The 25,475-nt window shown below is 36.0% G+C and overlaps 2 protein-coding genes across 3 annotated transcripts in view; both read right to left on the bottom strand.

Annotated features, from left to right (window-relative positions):
- Window positions 1-5,517, bottom strand: part of kl-2 (dynein heavy chain 2, axonemal kl-2) — a 101,043-nt gene extending 95,526 nt beyond the window's left edge. For both annotated transcript variants that reach the window (XM_088277130.1, XM_088277131.1), the window contains exons 1-3: window positions 4,616-5,517; window positions 1,814-2,242; window positions 62-340 (exon numbers count right to left, since the gene is read on the bottom strand). In XM_088277130.1, coding sequence (XP_088133256.1) covers window positions 62-340; window positions 1,814-2,242; window positions 4,616-4,688 — 781 coding nt within the window. In that variant the 5' untranslated portion in view covers window positions 4,689-5,517. The remainder of the gene's footprint in view (window positions 1-61; window positions 341-1,813; window positions 2,243-4,615) is intronic.
- Window positions 5,518-7,305: 1,788 nt separating this feature from the next.
- The window catches only part of LOC148312479 (uncharacterized), a 199,353-nt gene continuing 181,183 nt past the window's right edge, over window positions 7,306-25,475 (bottom strand). Inside the window, exons 36-43 of the mRNA XM_088276683.1 lie at window positions 18,886-19,131; window positions 16,217-18,580; window positions 15,288-15,919; window positions 14,951-14,989; window positions 14,162-14,785; window positions 12,895-13,030; window positions 10,932-10,996; window positions 7,306-8,693 (exon numbers count right to left, since the gene is read on the bottom strand). Coding sequence (XP_088132809.1) covers window positions 8,480-8,693; window positions 10,932-10,996; window positions 12,895-13,030; window positions 14,162-14,785; window positions 14,951-14,989; window positions 15,288-15,919; window positions 16,217-18,580; window positions 18,886-19,131 — 4,320 coding nt within the window. The 3' untranslated portion in view covers window positions 7,306-8,479. The remainder of the gene's footprint in view (window positions 8,694-10,931; window positions 10,997-12,894; window positions 13,031-14,161; window positions 14,786-14,950; window positions 14,990-15,287; window positions 15,920-16,216; window positions 18,581-18,885; window positions 19,132-25,475) is intronic.

Raw genomic sequence — 25,475 nt, 5'->3', positions numbered from 1 at the left:
TATACATACTTTCATAGTATACATAATTTCGTAGTATTACTACTGTTAAAAGGTTACTTACATCTAAAGGACCAAAAGTCTATCTGATCTGATGGACACAGTAAAGATGTTTGCGCATTGCAGCTTTGGTCTTGCAGGCAACACTTGAGGCGATGTGTCCAATATACCACGACCTCCTCCAAGCGCTGAATATATTCCTTATTGGTAGTAGCCTCTTCCACGGACATGCTTAAACCCTCTCGCGGAACATATATAACGGTCATACCCTGCAGCTTGTAGTGGAAATTAGTCAACTTGGCCAAAAACATGTGCAGTTTGGCACAAAATTCACTTTTTACACCTGTTCTTGTGTTAAGAAATGTACTAATACAGGTATGTACGCAAAATATATTTTTACACTATTATTACTCGCTTTATTTTTTGTCAAAATATTGTAATAAGTACATAATATGTTGGGAAATAAAAGGCACATACCATTTGAATTATAATATTAATTCTTACAACATTTTGAGTGTGTCCAAATACTTGTTCACAAAATCTGGATTATCTCCAATTACAGGAGTTATTTTCATATTATTTTTTGACATCTCATCAAAGATGAAGAAGAATATGGAAGTCTGGGCATTTACGGGGCTTACGACCGTCATAGGCTGGTTTAAGTGATCACTTTACACACGTGTAACATTCACCAATTCTACCCATTAATCCAATTAAGATAATCCAGATTTTGTGAACAAGTATTTGGACACACTCAAAATGTTGTAAATAAATTATCTGGTCAAATTATAAGCTTAATAATAAAAATGAAAATGGCATTTTCTGGCGTTTCTCATGTGTGTGATTATAATCCAGGATTCGGATCTCACATACTAATATAAGAGTTTCTGCTTAGTAAAAAACTTCTTTACATCTCACCAATAGATGTCTCTAGTGATTCATGAACAAGGTTTCTAAATTGGTTCATATATATAGAACTTCCAAGAATTTGAGTAGTGTGGTTGTCAATAATGGGTAGAATTGGTGAATGTTACACGTGTGTAAAGTGATCACTTAAACCAGCCTATGACGGTCGTAAGCCCCGTAAATGCCCAGACTTCCATATTCTTCTTCATCTTTGATGAGATGTCAAAAAATAATATATTAATTCTTAATGTTAATCCAATTATTTTAATGGGCTGTTTTTAGTATGGAGGAGTATTGGATTTAATATACACTACATAAATTTAATTTTTTTTATTTGTATTTTTATCAATTATTTTTATAAGCAAAATTCACTTATTGAAATAAATCACTATGGTACATTAGCAATATATTATATCACTACTTATATATTTCAAATTTGTAATATTGGTTAAATGCAATGCTGTTAAAATCAGCGCGTAAAAATTCCCACAGGTGTCAGTATTCAATTTGTCAACAAGATACGTAATATAACAATACATAACTTCTTGGTAGAAACCAAGGGAGACATTTTGAGATCTTGACAAGAACAGCACCGATTGTCTAGTGATTTTGTCAAATCAATTTATTTTCCAAAAAAATGTATGTGAAAATTGACTTTTGTGAAAAAATGAATCGGTCTGCTCGCAAAATGAAAAATAATATTGTAATTTTGCAAATGTTTTATCTCGGTATAGTTTTATAATTTTAAAAATAAAATATGTAACCCTTTTTACCTATATATCTCCTACAGATGAAAGTGTACAAACGTTGTTATATTTAAGATGGGCCCTTCGCACTGTTTGGCTCGCCTTCTTAGCTATGTTACTTGGCCCGATGTTGGCCTTATCCCATACAAAAAATAAAAGGATACTTTCTGGCCAATTAGTCACGGAGAAAAAAACTGGAGCGTAAACCAATTCTAACATTTTCAACAGAGATCCTTCTACACTTTCCACAAATGTGCCAAAGGTTACTTCATCGTGGAAGCCGTCTACCGTGAATATCATATCTGGTTCTCTTAAAAAGTAAGTCAAATCGTAAACTGGTGTGAATGGAACCCCTAACTTGGCTGTGAGTTTGTCGTTGTCAAAATATATGGTGAGAATTGATCTTCTCGGTTCTAGCATGAAAGTCGTGATGACATTATAGCATTCTTCGTTCCAGTCGTCATCCCACAGACCGAACAGAGTTGTCATCTGCTTCACGTACCCGACAAGTCTATCGAGGTCGTCATCGGAATATGACGGCTTTTCCGGCGATTCAATTTCTCCTAATTCTGCATTTGCCAATCGTTCTTTTTCTGAAAAGCATATAAGCATTGGGCAGATTTGGTTTTTTGTGCTTAAATCTATTATCTGCTTCTTTGGATGTATACTTATTTGTGTGAATTAAAGATGTGACTGATGAGCTACTGTTACTTTTTTGGTAACCGGATTGTAAGAATATTCCTTATTCTTTCTCGCTTTATATTTCTTTCAAGCTTAAGTTTTTTTTATGCCAAATAAAGTACCTAGATATATGATATATCGGTAATGTAATGGCAAAGGGGTATATCTGTCAATTTTTTTATTTTCTAAGTTTGTTCCACAAAATGTCTAATTATTCCATAATCTGGCAAAAAGATATAACTACAGTTGCAATACTTATTTAGTTTTTTTAAGATATGTACATATAAAAATACATAAAACAAATGAGTTATTTGATTTCACAAGTTTGTTTTTGCTCTCCTGTAAAATTTGGTCTGAGACAGATTTACCCCTTTGCCTTTACACTACTGATAGAGATTTATATGAGCTAGGAATATGTAACCAAATTTGTGCACTGATTGCATTGTGATTGATCAAATTTATATGAATTCAGAATCCAAAACCCAAGTTGAGTAACAATTTATTTAAAAGAACTTGTTATTGAATTTGGTTTTAATTTCATCACCCATGTCTACTGTAGATAGAGGTGTTTCTAGTATATCAGTCACAGGTACAAATGCTATGATACGTCAAGATATCATTACATTATGATACTTGTATGGAGCTGTAATACGTACAATATACTAACACTAGCCACTAGTCAAATCTCAGAAATCTGTTTCAAACGAATATAACCAGCGATAACATTGTCACTCATAAAACATAAAACTAATTTTAGCTTATCAATGACTTGCCGGTCAGTCGTTTTGCATTGTATATTGTAAAGATATCTCTTTCTGAGTAAATTGGATTATTAGATACGAATGATGAAAAGAGACAAATATGCATGTCGATGTCAGTCATGGCGTGTTGAATATCGCTCGGCTCAGAACTCACCGGGTTCGGAAATATGCGGAGATACGAAGTATCACAGATATTCCGATATTAAATGATTTAGCGTACTCCGACGGCGCATAGTACGAAATACGAGGAGCATGAAGCAGAGTCTGGTTAGCAGACTAGTATCTGGTAACAGGTAGCGTATCCTAGTATCTTGACATGGTGATATCGGTAATAGCGATATCGCTAAGTAGCAGTCTAAACACACCACTAACTGTGAATAGGTATTCTTATTTTTGTTTAATTTGCATTTTTATTTGAATTCATATGCTCGTAAGTCATTTCGCAAAAAAATATGATGACTTATCATTTTCTTTAATTTTGTATCAACATTTTAAAACTAAGAGCCTACTCCTAAATTTGAGTCCTACATCCTTCTTATGTCTAGATTGTTACTCTGTTCACTGTGTTAAAATTGAAAGAAAATGCCTTAAAAGGTCTACATTTGATTAATATATTGACAGCTATGAGATAAATCTCATAGTCAATATATTAATAAAATATAGTTATTAGAATCATATACATTTTAATTTTTTGACTTTTAGTAATTGGAAATACAATATTTTAGACAAATATGTAATCTCATTGTATTTTTTTTTAAATACTTATTTCATTTACCAAAAGTAGTTTCATAGAAAAAAGCGTTCAAAGAATAGAAAAATCGTAATTTTCGAAAGATTATTGAACATTGTGTTTATTAAAATCTAATAAATAAATAATAAAAAAACAACTTTTTCAATGCGATAGAAATATAACCTCAACGAAAAGCTAATTATATCGCAAACGTTCGCTTATACATGTATTAGTGCTTAGCAACGGTCAAGAGTTGAAGCTGATTAAGTATAGGTCAAATTTAGGCATTGATTCTGAGACATGTATGCAGTATTTAGCGGATTATGTGCGAACACATTGAATCAATAAAGTAGACTAAATGTATTCGAAATGTTATATTATCATCATAATATCCCCAAACTTTTTAAAAATAAGTATCGATGTCCATTTTGATTTGAAATGACCCACACGTTTTGTTTGTGTCGCCGCGTGACGACATGACGGAAATAGATTCCAATTTGATATTTGTGTAACCGATACCTAGTCGATTTTTCGCGGTACAAAAATATTTGGAAAATATCCAACAAGTAGGTACATGGGTTGCGTATTTTAAAAATTGGAATTCTTTTATCAAATTTTACAATTATAATCATAAAAAGCGTAATATTTATGACAGTTCGGAAATCTGTATCTCAGACGACAACCTATTAAATCTATTTCTCCAGAATTCTCAACTATTTTTATAAGTGTATATTTATTTCAATCGTGCGTTACTGTTTCCGAGAAATGTAGCCAAGGAACCTTTTTGTACATACCTCGTTCTTCTTCCGAGTTATAACTCAAATCGTCGCTCCAGGCGATTTTCACCCGTTTTGGTTTTTCGGACATTTTATCAAGTTTTCTGTAATTCAAGTTATTCTTTCGGGCGTGTTTATTTAACAAAAAAGTACAAACAACCACGTTGCTTCGAGCGCCATCGTAAAATATATGAATATCGATCAAATACAATGAGCTAAAGGGATTTTAAAAATACGAATATTTAAATTACGAAAAATCCCGTTAAAAGTATCTACACACCAAAATATAAAGAAGAAAAAAAATCAATAATTTTCTTTAGGACTAAATGGTTGATTAAAAAAAAATCCGTAAAGCCTCTAAATGCCGTAAAATCTCTCTCTTCAATAAGAAATGTGTCAGTATGTGAGAAAAAATAATGTGGATAGAAAGTATGTAATATACATCACAACATTTAGACCAATTAGGCGAATTTTTTTAAAATTTATTTGGTAATGGTGAGAATCGAACCTGCGACGCTAGTTTAGCAGCCGGACGCTTACTTAACTACGCCACGGCGCTTGTCAAATACCTCGGTAACGTATTATTTTCATTGTTTTAAAGGAAAACCCCCAAAGCCTTTACTTTTAGAGGCTTGTCTGCAGGCAGAATTGGAGAGGTAAATGAAAAAAATACTTTACAAACAATTGAAAGTAAATCTTTCTTGGATTTAGTTCGTAATTGGTGGGAATCGAACCCGCGACGCCTGTTTCGCAGTCAAGCGCCAACCACACCATGGCGGCTGTCATGAATCGTATTTCATAATATTTATTAAACAAAAGGCAAGCCGAAATAAGTAAATGAAAAATTGCTAGTTTATTTTCGATTTTCTACATATGGTTGAGTACCTACCTACATTTTCTGTAAAGATACCTATTTTCGTTTTTTTTTTTAGTTCAAAATCGGTATATCAATATCGAAAATCGGAGAAAAAAAAACTGGCCATCACTATTTCTGAACTGTCAAAATTTTAATTTTTTTTTGGATTGGAATGTGTTAGTTCAGTGTTTAAAAATAATATAAAATAATTAATTATTGTATTCTTAAGGGCAGATGCAGTTTTTATAAAGTATAATTTAAATAACTTAATAAATTTTTGTCATTAAAACATTCAAATTATAATCATAAAATAAAATTCACGCTACCATTAACATTGTTCTAATTGATTTCATTTCTACTATTTAATTACGGAATGTAAAATAAAATTGAATTTCAAATGATTTATTTTGTTTTCGAATTATACAGTTAAAAAAATCCTATTGTAGAATACAATGCATCATACTGTATTATTTACAACATTTTGAGTGTGTCCAAATACTTGTTCACAAAATCTGGATTATCTCCAATTACAGGAGTTATTTTCATATTATTTTTAACATCTCATCAAAGATGAAGAAGAATATGGAAGTCTGGGCATTTATTTAAAATGTTGTAAATAAATTATCTGGTCAAATAATAAGCTTAATAATAAAAATGAAAATGGTATTTTCTGGCGTTTCTCATGTATGTGATTATAATCCAGGATTTGGACCTCACATACTAATATAAGAGTTTCTGCTTAGTAAAAAGCTTCTTTACATCTCACCAATAGATGTCTCTAGTGAAGTTCTAGTGATGCAAGAACAAGGTTTCTAAATTGGTTCATATATATAGAACTTCCAAGAATTTGAGTAGTGTGGTTGTCAATAATGGGTAGAATTGGTGAATGTTACACGTGTGTAAAGTGATCACTTAAACCAGCCTATGACGGTCGTCAGCCCCGTAAATGCCCAGACTTCCATATTCTTCTTCATCTTTGATGAGATGTTAAAAATAATACTGTATTATGCCTTCTACTCTTAATGTGGAGACTGACCGAAGCATTTTGTCGTAACATAGCATCGTAACATCGATCGCGGCGAGCATCACCGAGCGTCCGAAACTATGGATGGAGCGCTCGGCTCGCTGTGCTGACTGTACGAATGCTCGCATCGTAACGTGTTATGTTACGACGAAATGCTTTGGTCAGTCTCCACCTTTAGCATATATGTACTGTTTTGAAGTGCTTACCCAGCGCCAGATTCATCACTGTCTATTTTAATTATTTTATGAACCTGTTTATATTATAATTTCATCCTCTGGTTCGATATTTTAACCTTTATTACTTAATCAATAAATTCATCTTGATCAAATGATCAGGAATAATTTATTGAGAAAGATTTATATATTTGTTTTTGTTTACGGGAATAAACTTCAAAGCCTCTATTTTTATGAATTGTCTGTGGGTAGGATAGTAAGAATAGGGAAGGTAGAATTCTTTTTATTTAATTAATTGATTCGGCAGTCACCTTGTGGTAAAATCTATCCATTTTTAATTTAAGTTTTACTTAGTAAATATCACTATTTCTTCAAATCATGTGTTTCGATGCATTTAGCATCACTTTCAAACATACCACTATTTCTTATGTTTGAAAATGATGCTAAATGCATCGAAACACATGATTTGAAGAAATAGTGGTATTTACTAAGTAAAACATAAATTAAAAATTCATTTTGTATTGGCAGGAATCAAACCCGCGACGTCAGTTTCACAGTCGAGCGTCTACCCAACTACGCCACAACCTGTCTTTGTAGAATATAAAATATATGTGCTATAAAAACAGATTTGAAAATAAAATGAAACAACAATGTATTTTTAAAAGATTTATTGCATAGTATTATCTGTTATCAAATACATGACATTCCACACCTTAAAAGCTCTTTTATATAAAAATACGATACTACGTGATGTAGCTATTAAGGGCGATATAACAAGCGAATAATTTGTCAATAAATTGTAATATTTCAGCTTAAGTAACAAAAAACATTATCAATAGGCATTTATATAAGTCACATAAAATTTGTGCAGTAAACAATTTTAACCTAAGGCGACAAATGGTAGACTATTCTAGTTGAATAATATACATAAATATCGAATTAAAACGTTAATAAAATGTTGAAGGGAAAACATAAACAAATTGTTTAATTTAAAGAAAAAGGGAAAATGTTAGTAGGTAATATTTCTGGGATTAACATATTTGTGTGTTAACACAAATTAGCACCATGTTCCGGACAAATGCTACAATTTAATGGGTCAATCGAAAATGTATTAAGGTAGGGAGACTACTTAATAGAAGACGAGGTGGCGTGACCCAAGGCAGAATGACCATTTTGGAGAGTGAAGAGTCATGGTGCCTTCTCACGCCGAACATCATCGGCGGAGGGGGAGGAGAGGGGCAGGGGCGGGTGTTCCACTCCCCGCCGCTGCCGCACCCACTTCCGCCTCCGCATAACAAAATCTCAAGTAAACCATACAGGCAATGAAATGAACTCGGGGATCAAATCATACATAAGGTCGAGTATAAGCGATTTCACGATCGTCGTCTGCGGACGATCTCGATCGGAAGTCGTTTTGTTGGTATTCTTAAGGACTAATGTAAGGCTAAGTACAAATTCGCTTCGCGATACATAAATATATCTTTCTTATTTGTCGCGAGCGGTGCGTATAAAAATTAAGCCGACGCGAGTCGGCATTCGTACAAAAGGTTATCGTTATCTCTTCTCGTCCGCCGCATAAATGTAACTACGGCGAACGAAATCGTAGGGGCCGGGGAAAATGACACAACGAGGAAGTATTTCGATAGAAATGTAACAGAACCCTAAAACTAACCGAGTCGAAGTTTGGTCTTTATAATATACATTTTTTTTTACACGTTTCGAAACCGGGTTTATACAAATAAATAATTTTCGGAAACGTAACAACTGGAATGGCACGTAGAAAATTGCGGATTTGTCAGGTTAACGGGAGGATCTGGCGGGAATAGAGTTTACACGGGCGGCGGGCCGTTCCGGTAGACGAGCATGGGCTCGAAGCTCTGCGCGAGGTTGTTAGTGGTGGCGCACATGTCCTCCCGGTGGCCCGGAGCCAGCGCGGCGGCCCCCAGCAGCAGCAGCAGCAGCGCCTGGAAGGGCAGCGACGCGCGCACCACACGGCCCAGGAAGCGACACCCGCGACGCAGCACGCTTGTGTCTACGTCATCTCTGCAACAAAAACCCATCATGTTACATTTCGACTCATATGCACAGGAAAGATGAGAATCAGAAACACCAAATTCACCCAAATTGGTTATTCGAAAGCAACAAAAAACATACGTTTTCCATTTCTGTTTATGCAACTCTTCATATATATTTTTAACGTTGAAAAATTTGTTAAATGAAATAAAATTAATATTTAATTTCATTTATAATTTAATAATAATTTAATTTTATAAATTTAGAGCATGGACAAACCTGATCATCCAAATAAAATAATCCTCAACAGTATGGACCAAAATATTTCATCCGAGTTTATAATTCAAAAAGTGTTGAATTAATTTAGAAAACATAGGACTTTTAGTATGTGTGAACTCTTCACATAGTTTAAAATTTTATATATTTGTTTGTAAATATAATTGTTTTATTTATACAGATTAAAAAATTATATATATTTTTATAATATTTGGTTTATCAGTGATATTATAAAGAAAAGGGAAGTTTAATGATACCTTTTCAAATGGATTGATGAGCATCAATCCCGAGCTACCAGTTATCATTTTTATATTTGTATCAAATGAAAACCTTTTCAATTTAATTTGATAGGGAAAAAGACAAATCACAGCATTTGTGTTTATTTCGATTAAAAAGGCAATAAAACTAAATGAGGAAACTATTGACAGTTACAATATGCTCCACTATTAAACCACTTATACCTACCACCCACATCCACAGTAAAAAATCTTCACAAATTCAATCTGTAAATTGTTTTTTACCATTGAAACAAAATCATGCTCTTTTTTTAGTAAAATATATGATAGGTAGTTTAAGTAAAAATATAAAGGTTAATTATATTTTGAACATTCAACATGACATGCACTGTATTATACGAGTTTAGTTGTACTTTTTCTATTCTGCCCTTATTTGAACTCGGTGGTGTATAGGGCACTGAATCGTTGATCGATTATGTTATTTTGATTGTTAGTTACGTGAAGGCAAGGTGATCAGTCCTGCGCTTCAGGTACCAGTCCGAATATATTATAGTTAAAATTCACTTATATTTATTTTGAACCCTATGGGAATCGAACATCGGCTAACACGAGAACTACTTAGTATTTACTTAGCCCATATTAGAAGTTAGCGTGTTTGGCTACCGTGCTGGGAGTCCAGGGTTCGATTTCCAGGCGGTCGAAATATGGAATGTATGGAAGTTAAGCATGGAGTTGGCAAAAGAAGGATGAAAGTAGACTGAATGCAGTCGAAATTCAATCTCTCAAACAAATGTGCAATAAAACGATGTATTATAGATGTTCGAATGGTAATATAAGGAAAGAATGCAAGGTTGAGATAAGCATTATTGATAAAATTTTAAAAGGTGTGTTGAAATGGTTTGGGCATGTGAATCGAATGAGTAAAGAAAGGACAGTAAATCAAATTTATGAGGCGAATGTGGTTGAGATTGGTAACAGAAGCAGGGAAAAACCGAGGAAAACTTGGCATGATCAGGTATTTCAAATACTTGAAAGTGGTCAGATCAGGAGTCGGAATAATCAGCGGGTGTGTATGAGGAGATGCATGAGTGTGGAAGAAGCGAAGATTGTTTGCAAAGACAGATTGGTGTAGCATTCTATTCTCTCCACCTACCCCTGTGGGTAAGTGGCTTGATGATTTACTGGTTAATTATCATTTATTTAACACTACCTTGGAGTGGTACGTGAAGCGCAAGATTGATCACCTTGTCTTTATGTTATTAACAATCAAGATAACTTTATTTCAATATGATGCAGTGTCCTGTGCACCATTGGGTGCAGATAACAGAAGAAAGCACTTAAATAAAACCATGCCCTCTTTTTATTCTTTATACAGTTATAATTAGTATTGAAATTGAAGACAATATTAGCACACAATAGAACATATAGGTACACAGAGGAAGGACTATATAAACAAGTAACATTGTACATTAAAAATAAATCTATATATTATTCAATAAAAAGACAATAATAATGCACAGAAGCAAAATAAAGTTCTTAGTTTGCAAATTAAATAACGGATACAAACAAAACAAAAGGTAAATTAATTCAGAATCAAGTATGACAAATGGTTAGAAGGGGTTGATGATAGAAGGCACCACATCAGGAAAACATGCTGAAAGTAATGTATGCAAAGTAATGTTTATAGAATATAGTCGTTTTAAAGCATGCACAAGAAGCGTTAGAAAAACATGGAGTCAGAATCAAGAGTATTTACGTTTGTTCATCATTTTGCAGGGGCTGACTTCCCGACAGGCCACTGGGTCCAGACTGTTCCAGAAGCTATGGAAAATCAAATAAAAAATAAGGTGCAATACACTATAGAAGCAAAATTTGCTGAACAAATAAAAACACAGTACATTATGTTATCCAATACTACAAAACTGCACAAAATAATACAAATTAAATTCATTTTCCGTCTTTCTTTAAAAAAAAACACATCAGTTAACCTCTTTAGCAGGAGAGATGCATTGGATTAAATAATCCATCAAAAACAAATGAAAGGATTCGAGATATCGAGCATTTTCAAGAATAGAATCACCGACGATAATAAGAATGTAAATTAATGAAAATGTCATCTAGGATATATCTGTTTGTAGTAGAAAAAGCTATTTTTACAAGCTCAGTTTGTACAACTGATAATAATATCGCTCTTTCTTTTTTAAATGTTTGGTTTTATATATTCTTAGTTTTTTCTTTCTTTTGTGATGGCTGCCGTGTTGGAGGTCCTTGGTTAGATTGCCAAGGGACTTTGAATGAGCGATATTTTTAACTCTTAAGGATGGAGACTGACTGGAGCCATTTCATCGTAATGTAACACGTTACAATGCCCGCATTCAGGCAGTCAGTACAGCGAGCCGAGCGCTCCATCCATAGTTTCGGATGGTCACCGCGAGCGATGTTACGACGTTACGTTACGACGAAATGCTCCGGTCAGTCACCACCTTAATATTTATTTAAAATTACCTTGGAACATGAGGCGCAGGACTTTTGCCTTGCTTTCATGTAATCAATGACCTGCCCTGATATGATGGAGTGCCCTTTGCACTATTGTGTGCATATAAGGGTTAGAATGAACATGATCTCTCACTAGGAAAGGCTCGACTTATATCATGGTATGAAGCAGAATAAAGAAATTTATTTTTACTTATAGAACTCACCCACCAAGAGCTTATAATAACATTTCATAAAACGATATGTTAAAAAAAATGTGTAAATGTTTTCTCATTTTATTCAATTCAATACTATTAATAATTACAATATTTATACTACCAGGGTGAGTTTGCAAAATATGTGCCTTGTTTCATTTAAAATACAGTATAATATAAGGTAAATATTAACATAATAATGTCAGGTTAGTACTATATTATAGCTCACATAAACCTACAAAAGCAAATCAATTTAAAACTACGGTTTATGAATTATGAATTTATTTATTTCGAAACATATTGTATATGAAAATAACAATCAATGAATACGGGTTAATCATTTGACAATGAAAAAATAATGCTCTCTTTTTAATAGGTTGCTGAAACCTATTATTTCACTACTATTTTATATTTCTATTATGTACCTAAATTTTAATACTACTAAAATGTAATATCCAAAATTTTGTGACTTTTTGTGATATTGCATGGTTTTATTATCATAAACCATGTAAAATAATATCTTATATGCTCTTTTATGTTCAAACTGGTAAGTAAAAAACCCTTTTTTTTGTTAATTTAAAAATCGATGTCGAAAATCTTAAGAAAAAAAAACTGCCCTTCACTATTTCCAACTGTCATAAAACTTTTCACATAATGTGACAAGTGTAAATAATGTTCATTGACATCTCTAAATTCTTTATTTATTTCACTACAGTTTTATATGAACTGTAACTTATGTTTTTTCAATTTAAAAAAACATCGTTACAACTATCTCAATAACATAATTACAAAAATTCTATTGTTTATAAAAGTGCTGTTCCTTTGTTTTGATTGAAGTTTGCTTTGATTGATACCATTGCGCCATTGTAATTTATGCTTGGCTAGTCACACGAGTGACACAATTATAGGTGCGACCAGTTATCAAACGAATGAAAATTAAATTAAAACATAGAAAAGGAATACAAGTTTTGAATTTGTACCCATTTGATTATTTTGAGTATTTAATTAAATAAGTAGGCAAGGTGTCCTTACGTCTCTGGAGAGGGCGGAGAGGGTGGAGTCCCGCGAGGGGGGAGGGCCCCCGTGACCGAGGACTGCTCCCAGCTTGAGCACGTACACGGCCGTGAGGCGCCGCAGCGACTGCAGCCGCAGGCGGAGCTCCGTCAGTCTGCATACCAGACTGCGTATTAACATCGGGACATTGGATGAATGATGAAATGAAGGCCCCATGAAAAGCGATACTCAACACAAAACTGCCCCCGTAAGCGAGACAGACTGCGCCATAAGACAGGCAAATATTTAGCAGAATTGAAATAAGACCTGTTTTAAATTGTGTATGGTAAAAATTATATCAATCGAACGTGATTAACACATTATTGCCGGGCGGTTTTTTCATCAACCCCGACCCAAATTTTTATTATTTATTTTATATAATTACATTTTTTCATACAATTTCTATTTCTACTTAATACAATCTTATAATTTTAGTTGCACTGAACCTCTCCAAAAAAGAGACTGAGCTCTTGTGCTTAGAGAGGGACTATTTCTTCTTTTTTTTAGCGTATAAAATTAAGGTCGTAATACTAATAATAAGTAACCTAACCACAAGTAACCGCAAACACAATTCCGATCTGTACAATGTTTTTTGGCGTCTCCCGCTCTACCAAAAGTAAGCAAATGGAATGCTTTTAAGCGTCTCCCGCTTTCTAGCATCGGTTCTTAAAGATGCTTTTAAGCGTTTCCCGCAAACAATGTGTTAAGTTGAAAGATAATTTAACTTCATATCCCCACTCTGAATCAAACATGGCACCCAAATACACAAATGATTCGATGTCTAAGAAGACTTTATAGCTTAAGAAGGCAGTGGCAAAAATAATAATATTTGCATAAACAGCATGTTTTTGCATGCACCAAGATATTTCAATTTAGATAAATACTTATAATACAAACATATGCACATTGAAAACAAAATAATTTTTATGTTTTGAAGCCGTCGATAGTTGCGTATAAAATTATTAATGAAATTTTAAAATAAAATATATAAATACTTTTCATAAATAATAATATTGCCATAAATAAAATAAACTATATATAGTATGTATTTGCATAAGCTTATAAACATGTAAATTGACTGCATATGTTATGGAAGGACAACACAAATGAAATAACATGACATCAAATGAAATTTTCTTTTAAAAATTATAACGCAGATTGAATATTTATGATGATTAAAAAATAGATTACCCATTGATAAGAAACATAATAAATAAAGAAGATGAAGAGATCGGTCAGTACTCACTTCTTACAGATGGTGGTAGATCCCTCGGGGGCATCTTCGGAGCGCAGCAGCTGGTCAGCGGACTCCTGGAGGGTCACCACTCGGGGCTCGCAGTGCTCCAGCTCTGCGTGCAAGTCCGTGAACTTACGGTACTTGGCGCTGATCACTGGCCGTTCGGCCGTCAGGTCCACCGGCTCCGAGGACCTGATGATGGCCTCCGTCCTCTCCAACCACCTGCACAGCTCTTCGATAGTCTTGTGGAAGTCTTGGTTGCCCATCAGAGACGTCTGCAACTTGGTCTGCCATCTGGCCGCGTTCTTGCAGACTGCGTCCCATCTGCAGTTGATAGTTTCGAGCCTTCCTCTTAGCCGGTCTGCTCTGTCCACATCCTCCGTGTGGTCTGCCAGATGCACTCCGACGATGTTCAGGGACACGATTATAGTCTTGTGGCTGTCGAGGTCGAGCAGGAACTCTCTGTGATCTTGTATTATGTCTTCCAACTGTTCTATGTTGGATGGCAGAGAGGTCTGCGTGCTCTGAGTGCCTTCGGCAAACTGCAACCATTGCTCCAATCTCCAGAGATCATTATCCAGTTGGTTCCAGTTACGTTGCGAGCAAAGCGGGCATGTTAACCGACCGGCCTCACTAAAAGTTAATATGTATTTAATATACGACCAACGATAAATTATAAAAAAATATTTATATAAAAAATTAAAATTTGTGAATTATTATTAGAAATGAAAGTTTTATTTACAATGAAGATAAATATAAAAAGTATAATAAAACAAATTAAAACACAAAAAAACTTACTGTTCACAGCTAAAGGAGTAAGCGTCAATGTAGACAGACCTGAGCAGAAAAGAGGAAGCAAACCATGATCATAAACCCATGCTTAGTTAATTCATAAAAGAAAAATTAATAGTCTGAGTCTCAAAATCATTAAAATAAATGATTTATATTAATACATGCCATTGAGATTTAGAGAAAAGAAAATAAAACAAAGCAAAAATTAGAGCAAATCTGTTTAAGAAATAGGGATTATCAAAACACCAGAAAAATATTGTAAATTTGTTTAGTGAAAAATAGAAGAAAACATATTGTTAAAGAGACAACAAGATGTCTGTAGAAGTTATGAGAGAGGGCATACCTGAGGCTTCTGATGTGTTGCTCTCGCTTCTTGGCGAGTAATAACATTCTTTCGTATCTCTCGATGAGGATGGCAACTTGGTTGACTTGCGCCTCGTCCTCGTCGCAGTCGCATTCCATCAGCAGCACTCCGCTGAGATGTTTGATCAGCTCCACGCTGGATTGGCAGTTGGCTGACAGTTTGGATATTGTGGTGCCCAAGTTGACGTGTTCCGCACTAGCTTGTTGGGGTTCCGGAGTGGACACGATGGCGTCCAGGTTGTCGAGATTTTGAATGCATTCGGTTATCGCGGTGGTCAGTTCGAACAAGAATGCGTCCTTGGAAGTCAGCGATGTCATTTTTGATAACGGCGACAGCGTGTCGACCTGAATGGCCGAGTCCTGTTCGAACTTCAATGTTTCCACTTGAACGCTTTCGTCTACCTCTCTCTGTGGTTTATTGATCTGTTGTTCTATCTCCAGTTTGAGTTCGGTTATCCTCAACTGAATGTCTTTCCAGAGCAGTTGGTATTCGTCGATCATCTCTTGAATGTCTTTCTGTTCTTCTTTAGTACTCCTTTGCATGAGAACTAGACCCAGCTGGTCCGCATTTTGTAACAGTTCATTGTAAGATTGAAGCTCATTGTCGATTTTCTAAAATAAAACTCGGTTTAAATATCATTTTACACGAAAGACATATTACGCAATATCTTGAATATATAGAGAACCACAAGACCAAAAATGCAGAAACACATCAAACATATTAAATGTTTGGTCAAAGGAACTATCGAGTATTCTGCAATAAAGCTCTACATCCCAATTTCATTAAATATTTATAAAAATCATTAACTAACATAACTATTTATAAAAGACATATTAATGATTGTATAATGAAGGCTATACATGTGATGTAATAAATAAATATAACCAATAAATAAAAGGAATAGTTACCTCGAGCTGCTGCTTCTGGTGTTTTATATTTTGGCGCCGAGGAAGATGTTGAATTTGAGTAAGATGGACGTCCACTTGTGTCAGTCCTACGACTGCCTTGCCGTGAGCGTCTACAAATTTTCTGTGCATGGCGGTATCCTGGCGCAATAATCCCAACAAACTGATTGCATTCGGAATCAAATTGTTCCACCTCATTATCATAGATCTCACTTGCGAAATGAGGTTTTTCAAGTTTTCTGGTTCCAAGCCGCTAGATTTGACCAGTTTAGAGTAAGTATGTTCTAGTATTTGTAGAGCTGGATTCCTCGATTTGACATTCTCTATGAGAGTTTCTATATTGGCGATAGTTTCCGGAACGCGGTCAGCTGGAAGGTCCTCCATTGAGATTTCGATCTCTCGGAGAGATTGTTCTTGCCTTTGCAGCCATTCTTCCTCGTCGTTATGTAGTTTTATCAGTTCACGAAGAAGTGACCAAATAGATACGATTCTTCGTTTTCTTTCGGTGGATTGTTCGCAAACTATCTTCCATCTTCTTTCAACATTTTCGGTGGCTAATTTGAGGTTCTGAGTGTCGAAGTTGGCATTCCACGTATCGACATCGTTAAGTAGGAGTTCGTATAAGTTTAAGACATCGCCGATTTCTTCACTCTCTTCTTCGATCGTGGCCTGCAGCTTGTCGTGGTCTTCCAAATTTTTATCGAAAACGTCTTTAGAAAATGATTCCACATACAAAGGTTTCCATAATTGAGATTCAGTCTGAGAAAGCCACTCTCTTATTTTTGATAGTCTAAGTTCGAGTTGCAGAATAGTTTGCAACAGGTCTCGAACCTTTTTGGTTCTCGTGTTTCCGACCTGCTTCAGGCGGTTCCACTTGTCGTTGACAGTGTCGATCTTTTGTCTGATGATATTTTGCTGGTCCGGTTCGTCTTGACCGTAAGAGTTGATCAGCTCCAATCCGGTATTTGTGATCCATTTCACTTCGGGTTCTTTGAGAACCATATCGGACTTGAGGTCGCATTCCAATTTATGGAGCAGGTCTTCGGGCTTCATTCCTTTCGTGAATCCTAATTTGCTCTCTTTGTCCAGCCTCGATTCCAAATCAGATATCCAGATGAGGAATCTCGAGTGACGAGAATCAAACAGCAAGTTCATTTCCAACTTCTCCTCTAGCTGGTGAATGAGGACGGATAACTGATGATCTAAATCCGCTTGTTGCTGCCGTAAAATCCAGATACGTTGGCTGACCGTTTTGTTGTCCTGCGGGCTTACGCAGTCTTTCAGTTGTTCCTGAATAACACTCAAGCTATCCAAGTCCTTGACCAGCGTCGCCATGTTTTTCCGATATTCACGGAGCTTGTCTAGCAGATCTTTTGTTTCGGACCGCGACTTCGGCAGACCCTCGACCGTTTGGGGTATCGCCTTTTGCGTGTTCGATAAAACGGTTTGTAAAGTGGAAATTTGCGAATCGTAATCTGAAATGAGCACAATTATTCTGTTTATGTAGTCTTTCCACGTCTTCAATCCGGCTTGCAAGTTTTCTATTCTCTTGACGATGCCCGTGTACTCGATCCTTATAGAAGCGGCCAAAGGATCCTCGCAGAATCCTAAAAGGTTTTTCTGTTGAGCGAGAAGATCGTTCGCTTGGGTTTGTCCCAGCGGTATTTTATCGATTAAAAATTGTATTCGGTGGATAATTTTAGGAACTCGCCGCATGTGAATATATCTGAGTTGCAACTTTTCTCTTTCTCTCTCCATGTCTTTCAGCCATTGCAATAATTTGGCCTGATCCGTCCTGTATTTATCCCAAGAAGATATTCGGTCGCTGATTTCACCGTGGCGGTCCATGATTCTAGATAACGTTTCATTGTGGAGATTGGTCAAAGAACTGAATTGTTCCATGAGCGCATTGTTAGAAAGGTCCAATTTGTCTCCCCTGTTGGTTTCTTCGTTTTTGGAGAGGAGGACAGACTTTTGCGTAGCGAGAAGGTTTTGATGGATCTCGCAGAGATGTTTCTGTTCTTTGAGATTGTGATAGTCTTCGGGGATAGAACCGGAGAGGAACGACTGCACGTGGTACAGGTACTCTTGCCAGAGTCGCAGGGCGGCGACCCCGTCCTGACTCCTGACCAACTGAGAGGACAGTCGGTGGTACTGTTGGAATGTTTCCCGGAAAACTGTCTGCCAGAGCTCCAAGATCTCCACGATCGAAGTCTCCGTCTTGACGGGCGGTCGGATTTCGAACGAGTTTTCCTTCACGTCCTGGATGCGCGTTTCCGATTTCCCCAGCGCCAACAGATGATTGCGCAAGGCGACCAGTTGTTCCTCGGTATTTTTGCCGTTGGTTTCTTCCACCGTCGAGAGGCTCTGAAAGATCGAAGCGATTACAAATTAGCGGAACAGTTCATTCTGGAAATCGCGCGAGCCGCTCCGTACGCGAGCAAGGTCACGACCAGGGCTGATTATCTCCCTCGACCCTCGGCCCCTCCCCTAACGGCGCGGCGGCACGAAACACTCCGGCGTAACAAAACAATTAACGAAATTCAACTCGAAACTTTACCGAAACATTTAGATTAGGGACTCGGCATCGATCAAAACTTCGGTTCGGAGTGGTTTTTAAATGAAAATGATAATAAATTAGCGGAAGAGGAAGGAGGGCGGGCAGGGCTCACCTCTTGGACCGTGTTGAGGAAGTCCCTGGCGCGGCGCAGCTCGGCGCGGCGCGCGGCGCGGGTCTCGGCGGCGCCGGCCAGCGTGGCCAGCGAGGCGCGCACGTCCTCCAGGCGGCTGCCCAGCGCGGCCAGCTCCCCGCGGAGGGGCGCGGCGGCCTCCAGCCCCACGTCGGCCGCGATGCGCGCCACCAGCGCCTTCAGCTCGCCCAGCCGCTCCCGGTGCGCCGCGAGCGACTCCTCGCACACCTGGGACAACGAGAGCGAATATTCTATTAGTGCTACCTTGGGCGGTAATTACATAGGTCATAGGGTCATTCATCTTCAAAATGTGCTATCTTGGGCAGAAATTAGATAGGTAACAGAGTCATTCATCTTCAAATTTTGCTACCTCGGGCAAAAGTTAGATAGGTAATAGGGTCATTCATCTTCAAAATGTGCTACCTTGGGCGGTAATTACATAGGCAATAGAGTCACTCATTTTCAAAATGTGCTACCTTGGGCAGAAGTCAGATAGGTAATAGGTAATGACCCTAAAATAAATGTATCTTCAAAATATGCTACCTTGGACAGTAATTACTTAGGTAATAACAGAATACTTACATCAAGTCATTCACATATACGATTACATATATATGTATGTATTACAAAACAAGTATTTGGACTATTTCAATTACAAAATTACACATTTGTAAATTTGTAAAAATACCTGGAAGAGGCGCGGGAGAGAGGGAAAGAGGAAAAGGTGAAAGATGGAACCTCAAGTCAGACAATTTGTTTGCAACTAGGGACACACTACAAAATAAATTATATTAAAGGTGACCGAAATGTACTAATATATGCACACAGCCGTAACATAAGGTTTCTGAAACGCACAAATCGCTCACTTCTTTCAAGAACGTCATAAATCAAAAATTGTCAATTTTCAGTTGTGCATGTTTTCGGAATGCCCAGAAAATGTTCTATACCCCAGCAAAAGAGGCATATTTTTAACCTAATATTTACCCGCTACAGGACAGAAAGTATTGTTTTTGTATTTTGAAGAAAATGTATTGTTTAATTATTTTTTTAAACATACTAAATATTTTTCAAATACCCTCATGTTTTACCTAAAAAGATCTGTTGCACAGTGAAAAGTTCAGTAAGTGGCTTGATATTTATTTTTAATACATTGTATTATATTTTAAATTTAAAAAAGTTCTCCTGAAAAATCAAGTTTTTTGATTTATGACGTTCTTGAAAGGAGTGAGCGATATAGGATCGCGTTTGAATGAAAATTAACGCAGGTAATAAATGATAATAATGAGATCGCGGAGAATGCGAGTGTAGTGCTGTGCATAGGGAGAGGGTATACGTAACGTGACCATTTATTTTTGTCCTCAAAACGGGACATCTACCAACTTTTACGTAATAGTATGTGTATTCAAGAAAACGCGTATTTTTTCATAGTTTTTATGTATTAATAAAAAGAAAAGGAATGCCCATAAAGAAAATAAGAGGAATAAAATAGTATAAATATGGAGAAAAAAATGTTATTTTATATCGGGACAGACTATCTAAAAACGGGACGGTCCCGTTCAAAACGGGACGTATGGTCACTTTAGGTATACGGTTATGAGTGTTGAACGCGTCAGTACCGAGTGCAAGAATTCTTGCAAACAATTCCATTATCGAGCAAATATTCGTGCACGGCGAGTTGTCGCCGAATAGTTCAGCGCGAGCGTGCGCTACTTTGGGTAGATAGTGTTTGGCGACAGGCTTCTAGCGACTGGAATAATTATCCGGGAAGATTATACACTCGGGGGTGCATAGGGCACTGCGTCGGGTCGACTCGATTACCATTTAAGCAAAGGGATCTGATCAGTCCTGGACTCTAGATTCATGTGAAAATAGTACAGAAAACAATATTTTATTTATTGTTTCGGCATTAACTTTGTGGTAAGACATGTTACAATGATTAAAGAAAACTTTTCGTTTTTTACCACTTGAGTTTTATTATAAGGGGAAGTAAGGGGAAGGGGTTAGTCAAGGAACCTTAGTCCTTCCCCTTACTTTCCCCTCTCCTTATTTATAGAACAATTTTATATTTTAGTTATTATACAGACCTGAATGATGGAAGTTTAACTTCTGAAACATGTAGTCTATAATAAAACTCAAGTGGTAAAAAACGAAGTGTTTTCTTTAATCAGAAAACAATAATTAAAGTTATTTTGAAAAAAAAAATATAACCAACAAAATTATCGTTTACAAAATTTCAAGTCCCAAACATAGAAACCATTTAAAAAAAAACGCAATTTTTCAATTACTAAAGGATGACAAATTCTAACTTTTTGTATAAAATACAATATAACGTCCAATTTGTTTTTTAAAACGTAAAATTTGTCAAATATCCATTTTCAATTTTAACGGTCAGGTAAGTACCGCGATGATTTGATGCGGTTTTTTTTTATGCGCCGTTGGGATCCGAAGAAAAATATTTTTGCATGCATCCGCTGTATTATGGTAAGCGCTTTTTTATTAGGTACGAAGTTCCGGGTTCGATTTTATGACTGGTACGGACATCTCCCGCCAGCAGACGCCTGCTTGCGCTTGAAAACTATCAACCCTTAAAAAGTTGTTTTTATTACACAATTTTGTACAATATTCCACCGTTTATTTATTTTTGTCCGCCTCCGTAGTGTAATGGTCAGCACGCTCGGCTACCGTTCTGGAGGTCCCGGGTTCGATTCCCAAGGGGGGTCAAATAAATATAAGTGATTTTTTCACTATAATATTTAATCAATATTACCCTGGACTGGTACCTGAAGCGGAGGGCTGATCACCTTTCCTTCATGTGTAAACGATCGAGATAACACTGCGTTTATATGAAGCAGTGCCCTATGCACCATTGGGGTGCGGATAAGGGTTTTATTATTATTATTTATTTTAGTTGTTTCCCGTTGTGAGTGGAACGTAAAAACGCATTTTCGACGTAATTTTAATGTTATATTTTTGCTGTAATTGTCATCGATATAACGAGACGTTTAGAGGATGACAAAATAATTCATGGATGCTACAGGAAGATAACACGATTCGAAGGCATGGCCTAGGTGATGCTGTATATGATAGAAGGACCTACAACCTGAGGACGAGGAGAGCTGACACCAACAGTCTACAAAGACGATGAGTTGGGACGCAGCCAGGAAGAAGATAATATAGTTTGCCATTTTGTAAGAAATCACCCGAATTCTATTAGTTATTTTTTTCTTCATAATCACATCATTCGACCACACGAATGACTAAAAATCTTCAACGTTTTGAGTGCGTCCAAATATTTATTTAAACTTCATGTATAGAAAAGAAATAAGTACATTTGCGGGCTTATTTCTAAAAAGCAATATCTTCCAACCAACCACAACCGATACTTGTTCACAAATCTGAATTATCTCCAATTAGGAGTTATTTTTTATATTATTTTTAATTTTACCACACGAATTCTTGGAACTTCTTGTTCAAATTTCAAATCATGGTGCTTGAATTCACTAGAATTTCACTAGAGACATCTATGGTGAGATGAAATATATATATATAGAAGTTCCAAGAATTTGAGTAGTGTGGTTGTCAATCATGGGTAGAATTGGTGAATGTTACACGCGTGTAAAGTCATCACTTAAACCAGCTTATGGGCGTTTGTTCACTACACGGAATTATATGGAATTTTACCGTCCGGCGCGTCAGTTAGCATATAAAACGGATGATTGGCTGGGATTGGCTTGTACTTTTGTCCATCTTTGTTCGGATCGATGCTCTTGATCGCGTAAATTCGATCACGCTAAACGGTCGTAGTGGCTTTAAGTTTTCAAAACCGGACTGCCGGACGGTAAAGTTCCGTATAGTGCACAAGCGCCCTATGACGGTCGAAAGCCCCGTAAATGCCCAGACTTCCATATTCTTATTCATCTATGTCGACATGTCAAAAATATTACTTAAATTCTACATTTGTTCCTATTTTGATGTCTGCTTTATCGCTTGCCTTAATCACTTTTGCTGTGAACGTCTAGTCATTACAATAATTTAGTTTACTCAGGCGTAATTCATGTAGATGTTCAGATGTGTATAGATGCGTAACTCCATTACTGAGCGCCGGATAATTTAATATGCATTACATATACTGACCTAGTTTCAAAAAGTATTTGGGAAATCGTTCATCGGAAAGAGAATACGCACTATCAGAAAGATACTTACAATAGCTATCCCTATCAAATACCCCATCAAAACAGTTCAGAGAACAATCATGAATTAGTAATTTTAAGAATAAAAAAAAACCTATCCAACAAAATTTTTGTTGTCAATATTTTTAAGGTCCCAAGAGTAGAAACTATTTTCCAAAAAAAACTGCGATTCTCCAACTATTTAAGAGTGAAAATTATCTAAATCTAAATAAAAGCTCATCACTGAGTTATAAGCATGACTTTATAATATCAAAATGCAATTCCAACAAACAATTCCAACAGAACTTCTAATACAGATCAATGTGACAATAACTAGCATCTTTACCCTACGTTAAAATTCTTCATTTATCACAGAAAAAAACAACACCCTATTATATACATTCTCACATACATCTTTGTTTGTGTTTTATAATGTTCGGTTCAAAAATCGATGAGGGTACTCGTACCTTGAACTATTATTACGTAAATAATAAATATTCATTGATTATTGTAAGTCTCAACATAGATAGGTGGTTAGAACGTAAGATCACCATGAATTCAGTCCCGGGTTCGATTCAGTTTTAAACACATATGTCTAAACCTACACTGAAACCTAGAGGGAAAGATTGATCATCTTCCCGTAGTGTGTTTCACGATCAAATTATGGTGTATCGTCGAATGAAGTGCCTTATGCACAATTGTAGCAAGAGTCTAATAAGAAGATAATTATGTTTTAGTATTGGTAGACAATATATAATATTATAGTACTTGCGCAGAGCAGACATCGCATTTCATTATTTGTTAAAAGGATCACAAAATCTGGATTATCTCCAATTATAGGCGTTTTTCATATTATTTTTTGACATCTCATCAGAGATGATGAAGAATATGGAAGTCTGGGCATTTACGGGGCTGACGACCGTCAAAGGCTGGTTTGAGTGATCACTTTACACACGTAACATTCACCAATTCTACCCATTATTGACAACCACACTACTTCTTTTTTTTTTAAATTACCTAACGCCCAAGTGACTCTGAAATCTAGCTACGGCTTATGCAATACCGCTTATCATGACCCTACTGGCTTCTTAAACTTTTTAAGTTTCATACTCGTGAGTGGATTGATCATTATGTTTAAAGTTACCATAATTTCATGTGATTCATAAGTGAAAATTCTAGGCAAAAACACTCGCTCACACTACTCAAATTCTTGGAATCTATATTTATGAACCAATTTTGAAACATTGTTCTTGAATCATTAGAACTTCACTAGAGACATCTATTGGTGAGATCTCACCAATAGATCTCTCATCCAGACTTCCATATTCTTTTTCATCTTTGATGAGATGTCAAAAATAGTAAGAGAATGTTTTATTGAGAAATATTCAAATGCGATATTCTTTTAATGATTCAGTTTTATTTTATGACCGTCGAGAGCTCGCGTTTTCTTTTTTGTCAACAATGGCAAATTAATCTGGGTACATAATGACCTTACAATCAAACAAACATGATATGCTCACGAATTGACAAAATTACACATGCAAAATCAAACAATACATTAAGGAAAACTTGGAATGATCGGTACTCAAATACTTAAACAAAGACATCGCTCACTCCTTTCAAGAACGTCATACATAAAAAAATCATCAATTTTCAGTTGTGCATGTTTCCGGAATGCCCAGAAAATGTACTATATCCCAGCAAAAGCGGCATATTTTTAACTTAGTATTTACCGGCTACAGGGCACACACAGGGAAAGTGTTGTTTTTGCATTTTGAAGAAAAGGTATTATTTAATTATTTTTTAAATACACTGAATATTTTTCGAATGGAGAAAAAACCTTCAGGTTTTACCTAAAAAGATCTGTTGCACAGTAAAAAGTTAAATAAGTGGCTTCATATTTACTTTTAATACATTTCATTATATGTTTTAACTTTTTTATATATGACGTTCTTGAAAGGAGTAAGCGACAGGTCAAGAGTCGGAATAATTGGCGGGTATGTATGAGGAGATGCAGAGGTGAAAAATATTTGTAAAGATAAAGTTGTGCAGCATTCTATCCACTCTGCCTACCAGTTAATTAGTTAGAACAACGTATGAAATATGAAATACATTTCCAGTAATAATTCGTTATTTATTTCAATCAAGTAACGCGTTGTTCCGCAAAGTGTGTGCCGCGGCACACTGGTGTACCGTGGTGTGCCGCGGAAAAACGTTTAGTTTTGTGAAAATAACACAATTGCTCCAAATTTTGACTGCCTGTGCTTAGTTAAGTAGGCTCACATTTCGCATTAAACATAATAATATTAAATATGTTACCATAATATGGTAAATATGCTTCTCTGAAATTTCTTAATATGGTAGGTGTACCTTGAATAGAAAAAGTTTGCGGAACACTGGTCT

This window comes from Brachycentrus maculatus, unplaced genomic scaffold, assembly GCF_059751285.1.
Source record: "Brachycentrus maculatus isolate JH-2025_06_01 unplaced genomic scaffold, ASM5975128v1 h1tg000039l, whole genome shotgun sequence".
Taxonomy (NCBI): Eukaryota; Metazoa; Arthropoda; class Insecta; order Trichoptera; family Brachycentridae; genus Brachycentrus; species Brachycentrus maculatus.
The sequence above is the reverse complement of the archived record's forward strand: the minus strand, read 5'-3'. Positions and strand labels throughout refer to the sequence as shown.